An 11,028-nucleotide genomic window follows, 5' to 3' on the forward strand; every position below is an offset into this window, starting at 1 on the left:
AAAAAAAAAAAAAACAAAAGCAAAAAAAGAGAAATATCTAGAAAAAAAAACCCTAAAAGATATTGTCGTTAGGTTTGTTTAAATGCTGCTCTTGTATCTGTTTTTAAAGCCTTAAACCAGTAGAGTTTTTCTTTCCGTTTCTTTTCGATTTCCTTTCCTTTCTGTTCCTTTTGGTTTCTTAAGACAAACAAAAGACCAAAACCCAGAGAGCCACAGAGCCCGTGCGTGGGGTGCCCAGGGCATCCAGCCGCTGCCCGCTTAAAGCGCAGTGCTCCGGCCGGCTGGCGGGCGGGCGAAGCCCGCTCTAGTCTCCGCCAAAGCCAATTGGAACCGATTTGGGTGTGTGAGGCTGTTGTTTCTCTCTCTGTGGCGGCCGCCTGCGCCCTGGCCCTCGCTGACGCCTTCTCTTTTCTCTTCTCTCTCTTGTTCTAGGAGGAGAGTTAATATTGCCCATTATCACGGAGGACTCCTTAGACCCCCCTCCCGTGGCCACCCGATCCCCCTTCGTGCCCCCACCCCCCACCTTCTACCCCTTCCTCACGGGCGTGGGGGCCACCCAAGACACCCTGCCCCCGCCCGCGGCCCGCCGCCCACCCGCTGGGGGCCCGTGCCAGGCTGAGCAGGACGACAGCGACTGCGAAGAGCCCATCGAGGCCTCGGGCTTTGCATCCGGGGAGGTCTTTGACTCCAGCCTCCCCCCCACGGACGACGAGGACTTTTATACCACCTTTCCCCTGGTCACGGACCGCACCACCCTCCTCTCTCCCCGCAAACCCGCTCCCCGGCCTAACCTCAGGACACATGGGGCCACCGGCGCCCCTGGGGTGCTGCTAGTCCCCTCTGCCCCAGCCCCAAACCTGCCAGCGGGCAAAATGAACCACCGAGACCCGCTGCAGCCCCTGCTGGAGAACCCACCCCTGGGGCCCGGGGCCCCCACGTCCTTCGAGCCGCGGAGGCCCCCTCCGTTGCGCCCCGGCGTGACCTCCGCCCCCGGCTTCCCCCATCTGCCCACAGCCAACCCCACGGGGCCTGGGGAGCGGGGCCCGCCGGGCGCAGTGGAGGTGATCCGGGAGTCCAGCAGCACCACGGGCATGGTGGTGGGCATCGTGGCGGCCGCGGCGCTCTGCATCCTCATCCTCCTCTACGCCATGTACAAGTACCGCAACCGCGATGAGGGCTCCTACCAGGTGGACCAGAGCCGGAACTACATCAGTAACTCGGCCCAGAGCAATGGGGCGGTGGTGAAAGAGAAGGCCCCGGCGGCCCCCAAGACGCCCAGCAAGGCCAAGAAGAACAAAGACAAGGAGTATTACGTCTGAGGCCCTGGCACCGCGCCCCACTGCCAGCTGCCCCTCCCGGGAGGGCCCGAGAGGAGGGTGCGGCCCTCTCCCTGCCAGGGCCCTGGGGACCCACTCCCTTGGCTGCCTCAGACTTCTCTCACGAAGAGGAAACGCAAAAAAAAACAAAGAAAAAGAAAAAAAAAAAAAAGGAAAACCCCGCGATCGTCCGCTTCCTCCTGCTGCCAGGGCCGCGGTACCATCAGCCCCGGGGCTGGCGGGCCCCCTCCGCTCTGCGCTCCCGGGCAGGGCACGTGCTCACGGCCCCGGGCTGATTTATTTTTTTAAGGGGGGTAGTTTTATTTTGGTGGGGTTGGGCGGGAAGGAAGGCTGGGGGTTTTGTAAAGTGTCCACTACTCGTCCCGTTAATTTTCCTCAATTTTTCTTTTTCCTCCCTCTGTCCCTCCTGCCTTCCTTCTCTTCCAAGCCCTCCAGCCCCCACTCCAGGCTTGCTGTGTCTCTCCGTCCCCACCCTCCTTCCCAAAAGCAGAAAACACTTGTTTTTTTTGTAACGAAAAAAAACGTAGGCCCATGCTTAACACCCTTCCCACAAAACCTTTCTTTGCAGGAAACTTCCCTTTGGGTTTGAGTTTGGCTGACATGGCGGGAGGGCAGGCGGCCCAGTGACGGGAGGCGGGCTGCGTGAAAGCAGGCAAAGCTTCGCCAGCGCCCTGACCTGCCTGTAAACCGCCATCAGGGGAGTGCCCGCTGGCACTGCCCAGGGACGACTGCCTGGCCTGAGAAGTCAGTTCTGTTGTGTGCCGCCGGGCGACGTGCATTGCTGGGGAAGCTGCTGGAGGAGCAGGGGTGGGGGGCGGGTGGGAGGGGAAAGGCAAATGCAGATATATATTAAAGACAAATAATCTAGATACCGTGAGCAGCAGCCGGGGGCACCCGTTGGGTGCGGGCAGCGGGGAAGAGAGGGAGCGAGGCATTACCTGCGGACTGCTGGGGTCACTTCTCTGCCCACGGGCTCCCTGCTCCCCCAGTTTTTTTTCTCTCTTTGTTAACAAATGTGTCTGAGTCTTGGAAAACACCCCAACCCCGGAAATGTGTGGGAAAAGAAAAAAAACCTTTCCAAACCCAAAGGTCCTGTGCAGTTTGTTCTGGGTGGGGGCTGCTGGGACATTGGTCCCGACTCCCGGCCGGGGTCCGGGCCGGAATTGGGACCCAGGAGAGATGGTGAGTATCCCTTAAACTTTTGGTGCAGAGCATGGCTTTGGGCCGCTGGGGCTACTTGTCTTTGTCTCCGCCCAGCTGAGGGTGGGGACAAGAAATAGCCACCAGACTTGTGGGCGAAAGCTGGTCTCTGTCCCTGGTTGAGTCAGCCCACCTTAGGACTTTAGCTTCTCTGAAGGGAGACAAATCCCCAAAGGCAGGGGCATCATCTTACCCCCCAGGTTTGTCACAGCTCTCGGGGCAGGCGGTGTTATTTCTGGGTGGCAAGAGCTTCAGGGGTTGGTCCAAGATCTCAAGGTGAAATCAGTGACAGAGTCCAAATCTGCCCCTAGTCCTGCCTAACTCCAGAGCCTGCTCCTTCTGCATCTCTAGGGATTTAGACTCTGCCCTCTCCACCCCCACCTGCTCCACGTCCACTGGCCGACTGTGGCCAGCTCCTGGGGCTACTGGTGGGAGTGAGTCAGCACACCTTTTCCCCAGGAAAACACCCAGTCCCACAGCCATATGGCAAATTGCTCCTCTGTGGGCTAATTGGGCCCACGGTCTGGACACAATGAGAACCGGCTCCACATCTGTTAAGCCTCAGGCGCAAGGAGCAGAGACTCACAAAGAAGGGGTTCTAGGTGAGGACCCCAATGTGTGGGCATCCTTGGGAGAGCAGAGTGTGGGTGGGTCTGCATTTCCCGGTTGCAGTGGATTAAGACACTACTGGACACAGGAGACGTGACTCAGCCACGATTCTGTCACTCAGGTCTCCTCTGCCTTCTGCTTGGGGGAGCTTGCCTCCCCTCCAGGCTCTGCTCTCTGGCACCCTTGGCTCACCACCCTTCACTGCCCAATTCAGCTTCCAGAGTTTCCATCCATGGTGGCTCTGCTGCTGGCCAGCTCATTCTCTCAGTTTTTAGTTCACAAGCCTGGGCCATGTCTAGGCCTGAACACCTCCCAGGCCCTTGGGTTTGATGTGGGCAAGAGCCCAAGCAGGTTGGCCTCATCTCCCCCTCCTCCCCTCCATCCTGGGATGCAGCATTGTCTTGAGACCTCCCCACTATGGGGTGTGCCCCCAGTGTCCTGTCAAGGGTAGGAGAGCGGGTCTTCCTCCAGCTTCCTGGGTGTGGATTTCCATGAACTTGTCCTCTCCTCGCCCTCCTGAACCAGCCACCCCGGGTAGAAGGGGCCTCTGGTCCCCCTCTTCCTTTGCTGCTCACAGTCTTGGAGCCTGAGGCCAGCATCCCTGAGGTCAGCTCTAACACCCCATGGAAGGCTGGCAGAGGCCCTGACTTGGGGCAGTCTTGCCAGGATGTCTTGTCCCTGTGCAGGCGGTGGCCTCCCCCCAGATCCTCTGCTGCTGCTCTCTGTCCAAGGGACAGAGACTTATCTCGGGTTCCCCTGCACTATCACCACTGTCCAAAGAAAGACAAGCAGGCAGGAGTTCTTTGTTGTCAAGAAGAGAAGAAACATTCTTACTCCAGAAATTTCTAGAATGGCCTTGAACAGTCTGTCAGAGCAGGGGACCAGAGAGAGGGACAGTGCAGGAGGTGGAAGGATGGGCCCCAGTCCTGCTCGTTGCCCTGTGGCTGTGGGACTGGGTGTTTTCCTCTCTGCACACGGAGGCTAAGAGCTCCTGTCACCCCACAGGCATGGCTGTCAGTGGAAAGATTGCTGGACTCTGCCATTGACTCGGTTTATCCATCCGTAAGAGCTGGTACCTTGGTCTCAGCTCCTGTGTCCTGTATATCTGATGTTGAACTTAGCATCTAAGCTCTCAAGGTCTGGCTGGCCTGGTAGTGACCCTCCTCCCCGCCCCCGCTCCCAAGAGGGCTCAAACAGCACCTGGGAATGGCTGAAATTCCAGGCAATTTGTCTTTGACAGCTGGTACTTGCAAGGGGGTTGTGTCAGTAGATCCCACCTCAGGGGGACCAAGGACAGGGTTTGGGGAAGAAGCTGGCAGTGAAATCTGGCTGAGGACTTTGACTTTGAAGACCTCCTCTGGCCATGTAAGCCCCCAGGGCTGATAATACCAGCTCAGCCAACCCTGGGCCTCTTCTGGGTCGGTGTCCTTGTCCCAGAGGTGAATATGGAGCCCATGGTGCCTGGTACTGCCCTGCCCCACACACTTTCCTGGGTGAGCTCCAGGCCTGGCTGGAGGCGGGAGAATGGGCAGAGTAGGTCCCAGCCACCCTCCTGTCTTCGCTGCCTGAGGCCATGGCGGGTGAGACCATGAGGGTGGTCAGTGGGTTCTTCTTTCCCGTGCCCAGTCCCCTTGGCTCCTTCGTTGCAGGGTCTCCAGCAGCTGCTGGAGTCAGGAGCTCCCTAGGGTGGGCATCAGAGGGGGGTGTGTCCTACGCAAAGGCCTGCCGTTCAGTGGCAGCACCCAGCGGAATGGAGGCCTGTGGCTGCCGCCAAGGCGGGCCCCTCCCCTCACAGGGCAGCGCTCTGCCATGGCAATGACACTCACTCCCTAGCAGCCCCAGAGCGGCAGGGCCCGGGGCCTTTCCGGCTTCCAGGCCCTGATGAGTTAAGTGAGGGGTGACATTGGGAAGCAGGTAGGCCCTGGGGCCTGCAAGATTGTCACCCCTGGCGAAACTGGGAGCAAGGCCCCTCTGAATGTGGGTAGAGGGACAGCTCTGAGCTAGAGGACACCCTAGGGGTGAGGAGAATCCATCTCCCACCAGCCCTGCGGTCTGCGTTCTGGAAGCTTCTGGACACCCTGGCGCCCCAAGAATGCTGAGCAAGGGTAAGAAGGCTAAGGCTCAGCGGGGCAGCAGGCAGACGAGACAGAAAGTCCAGGGTGGGCTGGACGACCTCAGTCCTGGGGGTCTTCACTGAGGGGTGGCCATAGGCAGGTGACTGAAGGACACAACCCCCAAGGCCCAGGGGCTGCCAAGGGTAAGACCAGGCCTGGGGGTGATCCTGCCTCCCGGGGACAAGGAGTAACTTTTTGTTTTCTCGTTAACCTCGTGTGTGCACACACGTGTGTACGTATCACCAGCATGTGTGTGTGAGGGGCACTGCCCTCTGCTGAGGTGCCTGGAAGCAGTGACACAGGCCCAGGTGGCCAAGAGGCCACCTGAGCACAGCTGTTGGGGACCCCACCGGGCAGCAGGTGGCTCTTGCCTGCACCCGCGTCCGTCAGTTGGGGTGGGGAGCTCCAGGGCCCGCCCCATTCTGCCAGAGCCCTGCTCTGTGTCTCCCCTTAAGCGGTGCCGGTGGACCCTGCAGACCCCTGCCCGGGAGAAGCACCTACTGGAAGCACCACTGAGGCCTGGAGACAGGCGGGGCTGTCATGGCCAGAGTCGGGCTCTGGAGACCTGCAGGCCAGGGCTTGACTCCTGACGCTGCCCGCTCCGGCTGCGTGTCACCCACCTTCAGTTTCTCATCTGCGAAATGGGGCACCCTCTGCCTTGGAAGAAAAGATTAAATGAGATGAGGCCCTGAGGTTCCCAGCAAGGTGCCTGGCTCACAACAGGGGCCAGATGGGGCAGCCACTCGGGGGGCACTCGGGGCAGGAAAGGGCTCCCCAGCAAGGAGCCCCCACCCGCGCGGACCCTGGGCTCGTCACTGAGTAGTCGGGGGCTGTTGTCTGTTCCTTTACTTAGACTCTCATCTCCCTCCTTCCGATGCCCCTCCGCCCGGCCTCTGTGTGGGAGCCGGGGACTCCCCAGGCCTCTGGGAACTCACAGGCTGGTGGCGTGGGAGACAGGAGTGTGGCCAAGGTGGTGGGTAAGGGTTTCAGCAGAGCCTCAGGCTGGGCCCTGGGTCCCCAGAGCGAGGGCAATGGCCTCGGCCTCCGGGGTCTGGGAGGCCAAGTGGGTGTTTGCCTCGGGCTGCAGTGAGAAGCTGGGGAGGTTTTGACTATGGTGAAGGGCGGCCCTGTGCCAGGGGCAGTGAGCAGCGAGGAGGGGTGCACAGGGTGGACAGGCTGGCCCCACCCCCGGGCCTGGTCCCTGATCCTCTTTGCAGCTGTGAGGGAGGGTCGGTGACATTACCCTGGGCAGCCTCCTACCGATCACACCGTCCTCTGCCCCTTCTGTGTGCAAGGCGGCTCCTCAGACTGAGAGGCAGGCTGGGCTGGAGGGGTGGCCCCGGCCCTTTGGAAATCAAGGCCTTCGCCTGCCTGCCTTCTGCGGCGGACCAGAGGCTTCTCCCACGGTCCTGTCGCGGGCTCCCAGGAGGCCTAAAACTGCGTGGATTTCAGGACAGAGCACCTGTGGGTGCCATGTGTTCCCTTCTTTACATGGAGAGGTTATGTCCTGCAGGTATAGAGCGACCCCTGACCTGTGTCCATTCTGAAGACTCAGAAGACACTGCTGCTCTCGGGGGCCCAGAACCGAGCTCCCCGAGCACGCAGTGGAGGGTGGGTGGGCAGTGACAGCCTTGACTGACACCTGGGGCTCCAGTAGTAGAGTCTGGGGCCAGTGAGGACCCTCAACAGCCGTCATACCCTCGGCTGGCCCCCTGACGCAGGACTGTGCTCCCTGTCCCCCGACCTCTCACAAGCTGGAGCTTGGGGTAGTTGGGTCATTTGGGCCTTGAGTGGTGAAATGAACAGGAGGCAAAATCCACGCTGTCAGCTGGGAGACCCAGCCTGTGGCCTCCACTCTCCCGAAGATGTGCTGTGTGACTCTCAGCCAATCCTGTGCCTCTCTGGGCCTCCGCTTCTCCCTCTGTCCAGTGATGGGGGTTGGCGGCCAGATCCATCCTGTTCTGCAGTTCTCTGGAGGGAGGAGAGGTTGGTCCCGGGACTAGGTCCACTCACTGGCTCTGCACGTCCTGGGTCGTGCCAGGCAGCGGCAGACTCTGGGTCTTGGGCAGCAGCGGTGTGGCCAGGCCACTGAGCACTGGCTCTGCCCCACACATCAGCAGGGGAGAGGAGGGGCTGTGCACTCCTAGCAGTTGGAGCAGAGGCCTCAAGATGGCTCCCCCTTGGGCTGACGTCTGGCCCACGCCCATGGCGGTCACCCTGCCAGCACGGGCCCACCTGTGAGGGGCCACTCTGCCATCGTGCGTCCTTGACCTCCCATTCCGGCACAGCCCTGCTCTGCCCAGGGCAGCACAGTGGGTCAGGCTGGGCTGGGACACGCCTGGGCAGCCCTGAGACCACATGGAAGAGAGACACAGGGCACAAACATCCAGATCTGGGGAAGGATGCCCCCCATCCTCCGCCCAGGGCATGCCCCAACTTGGGCCTAGTCACAGCCTTACCTGACTACAGTGGGGAAGAGCTCACCAGTGTAGACGGGGATGCAGGTGAAGGCAGCCCCGATCCTCCCGAGCCCCGGCATGGCCAGGGCTGAACGTAGGAACCTCATCTCTGTGGACAGAGACGGGGTTAGCAGGATGGTGGCAGGGACCCCTGGTCAGATGAGGGCTTGCTCCCTGACCTTCCACTTGAGGACCCCACACATGTACCATGTCCTAAGTGACCTCGTGGCCACATTCTCTGCCCCACCCCACCCCCACTTTTCTCTCCTCTCACACCCCAGCAGTGGGACCCAGGAGACAGACCCCGGGAGCCTCCCTGACAAATCCCCTCCTCCTGGGCATCCATTTCCCTAACACCCTGCCCCCCATAAGCAACCCATCATCATCACTGAATTCTTGTTTTACCTATAGTTCTTCACAGTGCCGCCCCCTCCACTCCGTCCCTGCTCCCGCTGCCCAGTGCGGGCCTCCACCACCTCTCCCAGATGCCCCAGCAGCCTCCTCCCTAGCCAGGCCTCTGCTCTAGTCCAGCACCCTCTGAGGAGGGGGCGAGGGGTTTCTGTTCTTGGCTCAGGGCCCCCCTTTCACCCCGGCCAGGTAGGAACCTCAGGCTACAGCCATGTGTACCCGGCCTGCTCGCTCACGGGGCACCAATGAGTTGGCCAGGATGCAGATCCCCGCCATACCAGGGACGCTGCCTGCATGGGGCAGTGGCCCAGCCGGCTCAGCAGCAGCATGGCGCCTGTCTTAGCTAGGAGGTCGAAGACCCCAGTGAGGACTTGGAGCAGGAAGACGTTTCTGTCCAGGGCCTGCAGGTCCAGGGCCAGGCCATAGGAGGTGAATCCTAAGGCAAACCCAGAGGCGGGGCAGGTGGAGTCAGGCTGGGGGGCGGCTGCTCCTTGGCTTTGTTCTCAGACCCATTTCCGCCCTCCTCCTGCTGCCTCTGTGTGGCTGGGGTGTTCTCTGTGGACTACATTTCCCAGATTCCCTTGCCAATGCTGCTCTCATTAGGTTTGGCCAATGGGAGGCACTAGTGAGAGGCCGGAGGTGGGACCAGAGGAGAAGCTGGGGTAATCCTCCCTCCCCTCCTTGAGTGCCCTGACTGGCAGTGGCTGTGTCCCCCCACAGCTCCAGCTAACCCCGAACGGGCCCTCCCTCTGAAGTCTCCCTGGTTTCAGTCTTTGCTGGGTGACCCTGGCTCCTGGGCTCTGATAATACCCCTCCCTTCTCCCTGGTCCCTCCAAACGAGGGTGGATGTGCCTTTCTGCCGTTGAATTCTCTGACAGCCTCCTTATCCTACTGGGCTCTTCAGCTCCTCCAGCACCCTTATTATGAATCCTTATTAATCCCTTCTATTGACTGTCAGCCACCTGAGCCCACCTGGCCTGGGCTGCTCCCTCTCAGGAGCCCGACTAATAGAGGTGTCAGAGCTACATGCCTTGTTGTGCAGGCACTCCCAGGCCAGTCAGCAGAGTCAACAGAGGCCCCCCGCTGGATGCCAGCCAGGTCCTTGAGTCTAGCTTTCCTGGCTGCCAGCAGCCTGAGGGCAGGCCAGAGGCGGAGGCTGGGGCCCAGGTGGGTGGGGCTGAGGGGCATTTACCAGCACAGAATGGAGACCCAGGTCCGGAGGCCCAGTCCAGGTGTTGGAAGCAGGGTGCCCAGGCTGGCGGGAGCCTGGCTCGCACTCAGCTCCTCCTGCATGGCTGAGAACAAGCCCTTGGGGGGAAGGGAGTTGCTAGGCGCTGTCAGTGCTGGGGGCTCCTCCCTAAGACCCTAATCTTCGGGGGTCAGGGCCCTTGGTCGGCCTCCCAAGGGCCCTGCGCATGGTCAGGGAGAGGGTCCGGGGGTCCTCCCCTGGGGCAAGGCCCGGCCCTGCCTCACCTCAACGGTCAGTGTGTCCCCTACTGCCCTCTTCCCATTGATGGCAGCCACCCTCCACAGCTGCCCAGGCCCCGTTCCAGCCTGCCCATGATGAGGAGCCATGGTGCCGACTCTGTCAGCCTCCTGGGGCAGGGCAGAGAGGGAGGCGAGTAGGAGGGGAGTCACTACGTGGCCCCCAGGGTCTGGCTCCAGCGAGTGGCCCAGGGCCTGGCCCGTGCAAGCCTAACTGCTCCTCTTTCCCCTTCTGCCCACAGGCCCCAGGCTCGGGATGGTGAGGTCAGCGGGTGGGCAGTGAAGGGCATCGTGATGTATGGCAGTCACACCATCTCAGCTACCCTCCTTCAACAGGCCACCCTTCCTCCCTCCAGCCTCTCCCCCTTGGGTTGGGGTTGGGGATCCTTGTTTTCCCCTTCCTGCCTCCTTCCTGACCCCATGGCCCTTCCTGGGGGGCCAGGGCTGGGTGGGCCTAGGTACAGTAAGGCCCCCCAGATGGCTACAGGAGCACAGTCCTGTAAGTTCACCACAGGCATGAGACTGCCAGGGTCCTTCCTCCACTGTCTGGCACGGCCCGGATGTCACACGGACCCCCGTTTATCTCCACGGAGGCACCTTCCTGCCTGAGCTGGCTCCTCCTTCAGTGCCCCTCCCTGCAAACGGCTTCACGCCTGCCTGGGGCTCAGGCCTGGAGCAGAGTCTTTGGTCCTGACACCACCAGTCCCCTGCCTCCTGCACCTAATCAGTCAACAGTTCTCGTCACCTCTGGCACCCCTTACACCTGACTGGCCCCATGACCCTTTGGCCCCGTTGTTCAAGCTGGGACAGCAGCAGCCAGCTCCTGGGTACCGGTCAGCACCGTGCATCCGGCACTGCCTCCCCATGGCAGTGTTCAGACCCTAACGTTGACCTGGCTCCCATGGCCTCAACGTCAAGTCCAGACTCCCTGTACTGTCTGTCCGGCTGACCGAACCCCTGTAGTGCCCACCTGGCTCCTGTCCCCAGGCCTTTGCTCATGCAGGGTCCCCGTGAACAGCAGCAGGGTATGGCTGCCTGCTCCACACCCACCGGGGCCCCGAGGTCCTCTGGGGTTTGCAGAATGGGGGACAGAAGGGAGGATTCAAGGTGCCCATTAGAGGTAGAGTTGACAAGACCCAGTGACCCGCGGGACTTGAGGTGGGGAGACGGTGAGGGAGAAGGGGGTGCCACGGTGACCCTGACTCGTACCTGGTGGTTGGGGGCTGCTGTCAACATTGGGAGGCCTTGGGGAGGAGCAGGTGTAGGAGATGTTACGTTTTTGTGCTGTATCATTGTGGACGTGTCACACAGGTAGTTGGAAACGGGAAGCTGGGGGCCGGGCACAGGCAGGACGGGAGAGGGGACTCGAGGTCTGCAGCATTTGGAGGAGGAGCTGTGGGCTCAGGTGACGCTGCT

General features: G+C 61.1%; 2 protein-coding genes across 2 annotated transcripts in view; one reads left to right on the plus strand and one right to left on the minus strand.

Annotated features, from left to right (window-relative positions):
* The window catches only part of LOC120600713 (neurexin-2-beta), a 1,929-nt gene extending 412 nt beyond the window's left edge, over positions 1 to 1,517 (plus strand). Inside the window, exon 2 of the mRNA XM_039860200.1 lies at positions 433 to 1,517. Within this exon, the coding sequence (XP_039716134.1) occupies positions 433 to 1,319 (887 nt within the window). The 3' untranslated portion in view covers positions 1,320 to 1,517. The remainder of the gene's footprint in view (positions 1 to 432) is intronic.
* A 4,262-nt stretch (positions 1,518 to 5,779) lies between these two features.
* The window catches only part of SLC22A12 (solute carrier family 22 member 12), a 6,553-nt gene continuing 1,304 nt past the window's right edge, over positions 5,780 to 11,028 (minus strand). Inside the window, 7 exon segments of the mRNA XM_039860201.1 lie at positions 5,780 to 7,477; positions 7,720 to 7,826; positions 8,347 to 8,405; positions 8,408 to 8,575; positions 9,321 to 9,435; positions 9,601 to 9,665; positions 9,668 to 9,723. Coding sequence (XP_039716135.1) covers positions 7,270 to 7,477; positions 7,720 to 7,826; positions 8,347 to 8,405; positions 8,408 to 8,575; positions 9,321 to 9,435; positions 9,601 to 9,665; positions 9,668 to 9,723 — 778 coding nt within the window. The 3' untranslated portion in view covers positions 5,780 to 7,269.

This window comes from Pteropus medius, unplaced genomic scaffold, assembly GCF_902729225.1.
Source record: "Pteropus medius unplaced genomic scaffold, Ma_sr-lr_union100, whole genome shotgun sequence".
Lineage (NCBI taxonomy): Eukaryota > Metazoa > Chordata > Mammalia > Chiroptera > Pteropodidae > Pteropus > Pteropus medius.